This window comes from Delphinapterus leucas, chromosome 8 (assembly GCF_059928025.1).
Source record: "Delphinapterus leucas isolate spDelLeu-1000000601 "Yukka" chromosome 8, BTC_Dleu_Yukka2, whole genome shotgun sequence".
In the NCBI taxonomy this organism is placed as follows: Eukaryota; Metazoa; Chordata; class Mammalia; order Artiodactyla; family Monodontidae; genus Delphinapterus; species Delphinapterus leucas.
In genome coordinates this window covers 110,547,891-110,559,238 of record NC_143136.1, presented here as the reverse complement: position 1 = coordinate 110,559,238, position 11,348 = coordinate 110,547,891, and the positions used below count along the sequence as shown (strand labels likewise).

General features: G+C 55.7%; 1 protein-coding gene across 5 annotated transcripts in view; it reads left to right on the top strand.

The window, feature by feature from the left end:
- Positions 1-11,245: 11,245 nt before the first annotated feature.
- The window catches only part of ARHGEF4 (Rho guanine nucleotide exchange factor 4), a 250,732-nt gene continuing 250,629 nt past the window's right edge, over positions 11,246-11,348 (top strand). For 4 of the 5 annotated variants that reach the window (XM_089916944.1, XM_089916941.1, XM_022590520.3 and 1 more), the window contains exon 1: positions 11,246-11,337. In XM_089916944.1, coding sequence (XP_089773070.1) covers positions 11,299-11,337 — 39 coding nt within the window. In that variant the 5' untranslated portion in view covers positions 11,246-11,298. The remainder of the gene's footprint in view (positions 11,338-11,348) is intronic. The other variant, XM_089916946.1, reaches the window with a different exon arrangement.

Here is an 11,348-nt window from a genome sequence, read left to right as displayed (position 1 = left end):
GACCCCACCCCCTACTCTCCAGAGAGGGGAGAGGGGCTGCATATGGAGTTAATATTCAGATGCACCTCCGTAAAGATTCCAGAAGTGTGGGACTCAGAGAGTTTGCACGTTGGTGAGCACATGGCGGTACCGGGAGACGGCCCGGAAGCTGGCGCCACTTCCCCACTTCACCCTGAGTACCACTTCGTCTGACTGTTCACCTGTATCTTTTATTACACCCTTTATAATAAAGCAGTAAACATAGGAAGTACTTTCCTGAGTTCTGTGAGCCATCCTAGCAAATTATCCAACCCAAGGGGGAAGTTGTGGGCACCTCGATTCATAGGCAGTGGCTCAGCACCAACGGGGACAGCCTGGCCTTGCGATTCTCCTCTGAAAAGGGAGGGGCAGTTTGGTGGAACTGAGCTCCTACCTGGTGGGACGGAAGCCTGGGTAGATAGTGTCAGAATTGAATTAAGCCGGGGGATACCAGCTGGTGTTGCAGAGACTTGCTTGATAAGTGATGTGAGAAGTATTGTGAGTGTGTGAATAAAGGAAACACAGGAGCAGTTCTCCTAGACCGCACTCTGGAGGGCGCCCATGGCCACCTGACTAGGAACCCAAGAAACCCAACAACTACGGCAAGTATTTGTTCACACCGGGAAGCAGCTGCAGTGCTGAGCGAGGGGTGGGAGTGTGGGGCCGGAGAGTAACCCGCGAGGGAGGGAGGCTGCCCTCTGATGAAGGGCGCTGGGCTTTTGTTGGGCAGCTGTTGGGGCCATCCTGCCCCAAAGAAGTTGCGGTCTGGCTGTTGAGAGACCAGGGAAAGGTAATCTGTGGCCGTCTCACTCTGGGCTGTCCCTGTGCAGGACCTACAGTACTCCTGAGGACGGAGCCCCTTGCTGTCATCTCGCTTCCAGGCGACGGCCACCTGTGGTTCAGCATGCAGCCGCCCTGCTGTGTGGTGTCTGCCTGCCTCACACTCCCTGTCAGTGTGGACTTCTTAGCTGACCAACTGGCTGCCCTGGATGACAGCCAGGGCACGGTGGTGGGGTAGTGACTAGGTCGAGCCCTATTAGCCCAGGGGCCCTATTTCATGTCCATTCCCTCATGCACTCATTCACGTCCCCCTGCCTAAGCCTACTTAGCCTGCCCCCCTCCAAAGCCTACTTCCAAGGCCACCTCCAAGTCCCTGGTGAGAAACCTGATACCCACAGAGGCTGGAAGCTTCCGAGGCCACAGGAGACTTAGGGTTGAAAGCACACTGGCCCCAGCTCTGTCTGGCAGACTTTCCCAGGGGAAAGGGAACCTGTCCTGGGCCTTTCTTCTGGCAGCTCAGCACCAGCTGCCTCTACCCCTACCCCCATGCACACTGAGGTCCTGCCATGCCCCTGTTACTTGGTTGCATCCCCAGGGACCACCCCCCATGAGCCCAGTAGTTTCAGGACATAACCCTCATCCCCTGTTCATGCAGTAGAAAGTCAGCCAGACCTGGGATAGCATCGAGTCTGCCACTCCCACATTGCAGGGGATTACTTTGACTTCTGAGCCTCTGTTTCCTCATCTGTGAAATGGGCTACTGATGTAGGTGAACAGCCAGCTTGGTGTGGGTCTGGGCGCTGCGGAGAGTGGCTGATAGAAGGCCAATAGGGCTGGCCCAAGTCCTGTCTCTGTGGACATGGACAGGCCCCCAGGGCCATGAGCCAGGGGCCAGCACACACCCACACAAAGAGGACATCCTGAGCAGCCCATTGCATGACCATCTGTATCATATCTTCATCCGAAATCTAAAGATTCTTGTGAACACAGCCTAAACTGCTGCTAAACAGCTTTCATTTTTGAAAACTGTGTTTTCTGTGTAAGAGAATTGATTCACACAGACCCAGATGCACACTGGGCAGAACCTTCTAAATCTCATCTCAGCTTCCTGCTTTGCACAGGAGGATGAGTCACCAAGACTTTCAAATGCGCCCCCAGTGGTGAACAAGGGTCGTGGACCCTCATTCAGTCTTTTTGTACTGCTTGAGCTCCCGTCCCATGTGTAAGCAGGAATGATTCACACACACACAGACACACTGTCCCTCTGTAAAGCTATCTCACACAAGCACGTAATCTCAGTGGCTGGCAGTCAGGCACAGCCTGAATTATGAGCAGATTTTCCCTGTGTGCCCTGTTGCTAAGAGCAGCCTTGGCCTGGCTCCCGGGCACAGGGACACAAGTCTGTCCCTCTGCCAGCCCAGCCATGGGGATGGGGCGGGGCAGGGTGTTGGGGACCCACTCTGTGGCAGGGCTGTGGGGAGTGAGCAGTACTGTGGACTCACCCTGCCTCTGGCACCTGCCCTGCCCATCCCCTGCCCATGGACCCTAGGGTGGCCTCCAGGGCAGGTGGGCTGTTTGCATGGAGGTGCTCAGCTCACAGTCAGCTTCCTAGCCTGGCCCATAAGGGAGGCAGGACTGGGGATGGCCACACAGTGCAGTAGAACAGTGGCCTTTTGCTCCCCAGCTGCACGGTCGTCCTCAAAGGAGGACCCGGTCTCACTCTGTCCACCTGTTGTGCCCAGGGGTCACTCCCATGCAACTGATGCTTCCCTCAGGGCCAGGACTGCCTCAAGACTGGAGACAGAGTTCACGGCCTGGGCAGACCCCCTGTGGGAGGTGACACTGCAGCTCAGAGGACTCGGGCTTCATGCTCTGAGTTATTCTTCCTCCGATTGAACCTGGGAGTCCTCTTGGCCCACCTGGAGGAAGCAGAAAGCCCTGTCATGGAACAAGGCTGAGTGGCCTGCAAACGTGGCCACAGCCCTGCTCCACCCCTGACCAACACAGGCTGAGCCTTCTCCACCCTGAATGGGGTGCCTCTCTCAGGCCCCAGAGCCCCTAGCCAGGACCCTATTCAGAGCACGCAGCCTCTGGCCTTCTGGGCCTGAAATAAAACCCACTCGTTGCCTGGTGAGGGTACGAGGTGCACATCTTCATCATGTTTCATGGCCCATTTCTCTCCTGCAGTCATCTCCTCCCTCCACCCCTCCCTCCCCATCAGGCCTGGGAACACACCCGCCCACCTCCCAACCCCCACAGTCTGCTGCACACAAAAGCTCATTCTGGACTGTCTCTTTGAGACCAGGCAGCAGTGGCGTCACCCTGGAGACTGGCGTCTTCCGGCCCAACTTCATCCCCTCCTCTGCCCAGCCCTGCCCCCCTGCTGGCCCAACTCAGCCCCAAGTAAGCTCCCAGCCTGCTGCCCTCACTCCAGCTGCTCTGGATCCTGTCCTGTGAAGCTGGGAATCTGATGTGTCCAGTGGTCTCTCCAGGTGCCCTGCTGGCCCCAGATCAGGGTCGTTTCCTCTGCTGCCATCGCCCTGCACTTGCCTGCAGCCCTGTGCTCACCCCTCCCCCCAGCCCTTCAAGGCCTCCTGAGCCCAGCTCAGGCCTCTCCCCACGATGTCCCCCAGGAGCTGCTCCAAGCCCTCATCCCCTCTTCTCGAGTCACAACCTGCATTATGTGCCAGGGTGCATGGTCACAGATGCACATGGCACCCCTTCCTCGAGGATCACACCACGCAGAGGTGGTAACTTAAGCAATTCCGTAATATACACAGACACAGTAACGTGGGAGCTGACCCTGCCCGAGTGACTGGTAAGCCCTGCTTTGCATAGTGGCTCAGACCTCAACAATAGGAGGCAGTAAGCACCCCAAAATGGAGGGGCCTAATGGAAACTTTTATTATGACCTCTCCTGGTTCTGGGGGCTGACAGGGCTCAGCTGGAGGTTCTTGGTGGGGAGGAAGGAGTGGGGAGGCCTGGACCAGTGAGCTGAGCTGCTCAGGGGAGGGCCTGCTTTGCACACAAAGATCCCACTTCTCGTTGGTGTCATTTATCAGTAATAAAATAATAAAATCAATAATAAAATGAATCAAAACATGCAATGGCTCTTAAAGGGAAAAAAGCCTGGCCCCAGAGGTGACCAGTGCTAACAGGTGGGTATCAAAGCCGACTCTGTCTGTCATTCCTTCTTTCGTCAACACCCACTTCCCTGGCCAGGCGCTGGGAGGGGGGTCCCAGCTCAGTGGAATGCACTTACCTCCTCCAAGACTCGAGGCTTATGCTGACACCTCCGTATACATTCACAGCAGCCCTAGAAGGCAGGTGCCGTGACTGCCCCTGTTTTACAGATGAGTAAACGGAGGCACAGAAGAGTCAAGTAAGCTGCCCTCAAGCTGCAGAGCCAGCTGTGGCAGGGCCCGGAGCCCATGCTCCCAGCAGGTCCCCCAGGCTTCCTCCAACACAGCACCCAGTGTGGCCAGCTTATCCCCACACTTGGGGGGCTCCACCCCTGCGGACCCCACCACAGAGCATCCCCAATGAGGCTCTGCCTTGGATTCCTGAAGTCACCGGCTCTGTGTCCCCTGCAGACCTCGGCTCAAAGGCAAGCTCCCAGACACGCCTGCTGACGGTCCCTCTCAGGTACCCATCCTCGCCCTGTCCACCCTCAGTTGTAGTCCTACCCCTGCTAAAATCAGCTGTGACCCTGAACTGAGAAAAGTGGTGCCCAGCAGTGACACAGTATCCCGCAGCAGTGGCACGCACGGCCCTGCTCCAGGAATTCAGGGGCTGGATGGGGTGGTCCCAGACAAGGACAGGACAATTCATGGCAGCACGTGAGGGGTGGTTGAAGCGCAGGGCATGGGGAGGTGGACTAGGGAGGAGGGGCTGTGGATGAAGGTCCCAATCCTGCTGCTGAGGCTCCCACATGCCCAAGTTCCAGCAAACCCCTATCTGCCTTTCGTCCCAGCTCAGCCCCTGGAAGGCGTTCCTCAGCCCGGGCCAGTCCTCTGGGTCTCTCCCCACCCAGGGTCCAGTTCTCTCGTGGCCCCTAGTGATTTCCCTGAGGATGTGTGTGCGGGGCGGGAGGGGGGGGTCCCCGAACACACCCACCCTGTTTCCGTCTTGAGGGCTCCACCAGCAAAGACAGAAAAAGAAGGCTGCCACTGCTCCCAAATAAAGACTCCGTGGGATCCTCCTTCACTTTTTCTTCCTTTGCCTTTCTTTTTCTTCTCTTTCACTTTGTAATAAACCATCTGTGGTGTTGGCCAGACACTCTACGGACACTCTTCTTTGCTGTTCATGAGTCGTGGCTTCAGGGAGCTGCGCAGAGGCTCACTGGGGTTGCGGAAGGCTCGGGGGAGAGACAGGAGAGGGCTGTGTGTTCATGCACCAAGCTGGTCATACTAGTGTCAAATCCTCCATGTCTCTGGGTTCAAAATGCCCCAGCTTCACCCTCGCTGCAGTCAGCCCTGTCCTGGTTCCCGGTGGGGGGAGCCGGAGGCAGTGAACATTCTGCCAGAGGGGCCCAGAGCCCTGGTCTGCACCTGGGTCATTTCCCCAGAGTTCCTCCTCCCAGCTCTGTGGAAAGCGTGGCCTACTCCTGCTGTAGGGCCCAGGCCCGGCTCCTCCTGGGGCACCAGTGACATTCTGCGTGAGATATGACATAGTTGGCACCCCTTCCTGAAAGGCTCTCCTACCTGAAGGTCCCAGAGCCCCTAACCCACCCCCCCACCCCAAGGACTAAGTCGTGTTCCTTCTCTCTGAAGAGTGGCTTCCTCCCCAGGAAGGGATATGCATGAGTCCCCGGAGGCCACAGGGAGGGGTGTGGATTGTTTTAAGGGCAGAAGGAAGCCACTGAGTTGGGCGCAGAAGGAATCAGACCTTTGAGACCACCTTGGGGGCCTCGGGGTGGGGTGGGGGCAATGGTTGGAGCAGGGCTGAGACAGTGGAGGTAGCTGGGAGGGGTGGGACTGAGGTACATCCCACAGGAAGTGCTGGTGAACTGAGTGTAGGGCTTTTGGAAAGGGAGGAAACTGATTTTTTGCCTAAGTGGAGGGGTAAGAGTATTACTCAGTGACATGGGAGGAGCCCTGGTGAAGGTGCCCCTTGGGCGGTGTGGGGAACAAGGATTCAGTTTTGAACGTGTGAAGTTTGGGGTCCAGTCCCACGGGACTCAGAGAGCAGGGTCCCTGCCCCCTCAGAGCTCACAGCTGGGGGGAGATAGAGGATCACAGAGCAGGGATCGTGTGGGCACGGGCGGCTGCCTGGGAGGCCTGGGTTGTAGGTGTCCTGTGAGTACTCACCTGTGTCCAGGCCTGAAGCCAGGGAGTAGAGGGGATGACACCCTCTCGGCCTCAGGGTGCTTGGGTTCCCGTCTTGGCTGACCTGGCTGCAGGCATGCGTCCCATCCTCCTGTCTTCTCACAGGGCTTACTCCTGCTGGGATGCCTCACACCTGGCCATGTGCTCTCTGCTTTCAGAATGTCCCTGCCCTACACACTCCCCGACTCCCCGCTGCCCTGTGTCACAGTAAGCCCCTTCTCCAGGTTCAGGCTCACCTCTCAGAGGGAGAAGGGGCCCTCGGCTGTGGTCCATCAGAGCCCGGGTGCCCCTGCCCTGAGATGACTGCACTGCCCCAGCAGGATGGGGATCCCTGGGTGCAGAGGGATTGAGGCATGGGCACACTGAGCCCTGGGCCACTGGAACAGGTCACGTTCCCAAGGCCCCCTGGCAAATGCTGACATCAGTCAGGGAGCATGGGAAGCAGAATTCATTGCCCCTAGAATTAGCAGTCTTGTCTTTAGTGAGGCCCTAACCCTGCCACCTGAGGAGTCCTCAGTACTCATAGGTCCTCAGAGACCCCCTACACACTAAACAGGGGGACAGATGTGGAGAAAGGGAGACACAGGGGTCCTAGAGAGACGGGGACAAAAAGAGGATGGTGAGCTGAGGCAGGAAGCTCGCCGAGGGGAGGGGAGTGGAGTGGTGCTGGACAGGACGCTGTGGTGCCCAGGGGCATGGACAAGCTGCGTCCCGTCTCTGTCTGGGGGGATGCTCATTACGGGTTGCTCATTACCTCAAGCAGAGGTGGTGAGATCAGCTATGTGAGCTGCCTGGAATGGAGGAGCCCCTTGTCCTGCAATTGTGGCACCTGCACCGGGGAAAAGGCAGCAAGGGATGGGAATGGTGAGGGCAGGACAAATCCTTTGCTTAGCCTCCAGGCCCTCATCGCCCTCCCCTACACACTAAACAGTTCTCCTGGAACCATGGAAGCTCAGGGACTCTCCAAGGTGCTTTGCTGAGCTCCTCACAAGTGTGTCACCCTCTGCTTGGCTCTGCGCTTTTGGCCAGGTGTTCTCCATCTGCCGTCATTGGGGAGCTCGGACATCAAGGTGCATCCTGGCTGTAAGCACTGAGCAGAGAGCACTGCTTCTTTGTCCTGATGGTCCCTGAGGGAAGCCAGAGTGGGCTCCCCTGGGCCTTCCCTAATCCCTTTCTGCCCTCACACACGCCACCATTTTAGGACCCTGATTCAGTCTGGAAGCTCCTGCAGAAGCATTTTTACATTGTCCCAAGTCCCCAGGAAAATCTGACTCACAGATTTGGGCACGAGAGGGCCAAGATGGTGGGGGCAGGTAAGCCGCTCTCCTGGGCACTGCCTCCCAGGCCAGCCAAGTGGGGACACCAACGAGGCTGTATCTGCCTGTGGCTGTGACCCCCAGTGGTTGGCTGTGTCTCCTTGGCTGTCTGAGCTGGAGCTCTGCAGACCTGTCCTTATGTCAAGGACCATTTGGTTTCAATTCAGCCCAAAGAATGGCATCATTTGTTGTCACTCACTCTCCAGCCTTGAGGAGCTCTCTTTTTTATTTTATTTATATATTTATTTATTGGCTGCATCGGATCTTAGTTGGGGCACGCAGAATCTTTCCTTGCGGCACGCGGGCTCTTCGTTGCGGTGTGGGGGCTTCTCTCTAGTCGTGGGCTCCAGAGCACGTGGGCTCTGTAGTTGTGGCACATGGGCTCCAGAGTACATGGGCTCTCTAGTTGTGGCGTGTGGGCTTAGTTGCCTCGTGGCATATGGGATCTTAATTCCCCGACCAGGGATCGAACCGGCGTCCCCTGCATCGCAAGACAAATTCTCAACAACTGGACCACCAGGGAAGTCCCGAGGAGCTCTCTTAAATTCTGTTTCCAATATGTCCAGAATTTGTCCCCCATTTGGTGGCAGCAGTGCAGGCAGGCCGACTTCCTGCCGAAGAAACCGAAGGCTCATTCCCTCCCCATCCTCAGCTCCCTGGAGCAGGCACGCAATGGGAGACTCAGGCGATCCTGGACTTTACATCTTGGGAGCTGATGGAGGCTCAGGGACCCAAGGCTCACTGGCAGAGGCCAGGGCATGCCAGAAGCTAGAAGCAAAGTGCAAGTGTTTGGGGCTATAGTACATTCTGGGAGGACATTCAGGCACCAGCATCGGCCTCTGCAAATGGGCAGTTTCTCTTGCTGAATCTTGACCACATCTGCTGCAGCTACCTCTTATGATTTCTGCCTCTTCCCTGAGTCAGCACCCCATCCACCTGCCTATACATTTGTGACCTACTGCATATTCTTCCTAAAAGCTCTGTCCTGCTAGACTAGCTGGAGGGGGCAGTTTCTTTCACCAGACCCTGACTGGGGCATAGGTCCATCTCTATGTGTGCCTGGGAACCTGAGACAGAGGAGTAAACTGAGGGAGGCAGGGCACCAAGAGGGATGCACAGGGTGATCCCCGTCTGTCTGCCCAAGCCCGTGCTCTTCCCCCACCCCTGTGCCTCTTGGCGTCTGGTGCAATGTTTTCTCTCTGACCACTCAATTCACCCCCCTGCAAACTGCTGAACCTGCAGAATGTGATAGACTTGAAATTGGAATCACAGAATTTAAACATGGTGAGCTTGGCTGATTAGAAACCCGTTGTGCAAATCCCTCTGCAAATCTAATAGGCCTGCCTTTAAAAAAAAAAAAAACGAACACTATTTTTAGAGGAGTTTTAGGTTCACAACAAAATTGAGAGGAAGGTACAGAGATTTCCCACATACCCCCCCACACACGTGTGTAGCCTCCCCTATTATCAACATCCACCACCACAGTGACACAATTATCATAACTGATGCATCTACACCGACACGTCATTATCCCCTGAAGTACATAGTTTACATTATTTAGGGTTCACTCTTGATGTTTTACATTCTATGGGTTTTGAAGAATGTATCATGACACATACCTACCTTTACAGCATCATACAGAGTATTTTCACCATCCTAGAAATCCTCTGTGCTCCACCTGTTTATTCACTCCTCCCGTGCTTCTAACCCCTGGCAACCACGGATCTTTTTCCTTTATATCTTTTAATAACAAAAGAGAGAGCATACCCTTTAACCGAGCATACCCTTTAACTTCATAATGCAGTCAAGTACTCATAACATTGTGTTCTCTAGAGGAGAACTCAGATTTATGCCTACATCTGACTTACTTCCCCTTGATCATTCAATGTTGTCATTTCCCCCAGGACTGCTGATGGATTAAATGGCATAAGCTATGGCAAGGACCTGGACCGGGGGTGGGACATGGTAGGTGTTCGGTAAATGGAACCGTCATGATGGTGATTCTCTAACCTGGGGTCTGCCCCTTTGCCCAGACCCCACTTCCTGGACCAGGGATCCTCTGAATGTGGTCCCAGGACCAGCAGCAGCAGTGTCACTTGGGAACCTGTTAAAATGCAAATACCCAGGCCCTACCCTAGACCTACTATCCAGATACTCTTGGGTGGGCCTGACAGCCTATGCTCTAACATGTCCACCAGGTCGTTCTGATGCTCAAGTCTGAGAACCTGCCATCCAGGGCTTCCTTGACTAGTCTGATAAGGTCGGGTAACTGTGGACTCTGTGGCCAGGGGGTTGTGTATTTTCACTGGACCCCCGGGAGCTTTAGCACTTTAAGGCTACAAAGAAGAGGGAATTAACATTTGCTGAGCACCTCTGAGATTTAACTTCTCCTTTAACCTCCACAGCAACCCCATCAGGCAGATCTTCCTCTCCCAAGCTAAAGAAAAGGGCTTAGAGGGAGAGACCAAGATTATACAATGCTTTTCCTCCCACCACCAGGGACATGCTTCTCACAAGGTCCATGGACCCCAGGAAATGGAGAGTTGGGTATGAGTAAGCAGGACTTACAGATGATCTCAAGGCTGCCTGCTCTGCTCCCAGACCCCACGAATTCTAGGCATTTACCTCCCAGACTTTCCGCCCTGCCCAGGCTGCTCTGAGGACCCGGGAGAAGCAGAGAGAGTGGTTGGGTATGGGGGAAAACATAGTCTGCCAGGCAACACTGGACATGTGCTCCTGACACATTCAAGTGGACCAGGAATTGGATGAGGGGGCAGGCGTGGGCAGGGGCATGCAAAGCCAGTCTGGGCAGATGCTAAGCCTCCATGAGACTCCTGATCCCAGAAGTGGTGGGCTTGGAGCAGGACTGTAGTATGACACCCATGAGCCCTTGGCACTTGTCCTTCTTGGGGCCCTGCCAGCATAAAATATATATATATATATATATATATATATATATATATATATATATATATAAAATTATTTTTTTACAGCTGTGTGTAAATATGAATATAATCCAGCCTGGATTTTATTATTATTATTATTCTCAGGTTTTTTATTTTGATTTTAAAAGAAATTAAATTAAACACATTTGTGTTTGTGCATAGAAATCCTGTGGCCGTCGTGGCCAGCGGGAGCGTGTCTCCTGGGCGGGCACCTCCTTAAACCCCACAAAGAAAACAGCCAGGACCTCCCCTTGCTCCTTAGCAGAAGACAGCTCTCCTCTACCTGCAGGACGATTCTCTCCTGCATCCTACCTGCAGGAACATATCTAAAAAGGTAGGGAGAGTGGGTTCTGGACCCAGAATTCGGTTCTAGGGACTCCAGACCACACTTGCCTCTCACCTGTTGCTGAGCGTCCCTGGGACTCAAGTTTCTTCAGCTGGCAACTGAGAATGCCGGGCAAACGCCCTGAAAGTTCTCAAAGGTTGAAAAGCAAAGCTCTCAGGCAGAAGGGACCATCCTTCCCCCGGAGGGGCAGGGACTCGGAGTCGCAGGTCGCGGGGGCGCGCGCCGCCTAGGATGCGGATGCGCTCCTGGGTGCGGCGTTTGTGCAGATGTGCGGGGCACGTTCTTTCTTATTAAACACTCCCAGGCTCCCGGTCCGCCCAGGAACTCCACGGGGCGCTGGACGAGCCACGGGAGGGGGACTCCTTGGGCCCCCGGGCCGTGTCCGCGGAGCTCGCCGGCGGGCGTCCGTGCGTATCGTGCACGCCTGTGGCCCTGGGGTGCCCGAGCGTCGGGGCGCGAGGAGGCGGTGCGTCTGGGCGGCCGGGGCGGGCCGGGGGCGGGGCGCGAGGCGCCGTTCCGGGAGCCTGGCTCGGCGGCTCGGCTCTCGGTGCTGCGAGTGGGCCACCATGCTCAGCGTCGTGCACTTCCTCCGGAGCTTCTTTAAGGTGAGAGGCGG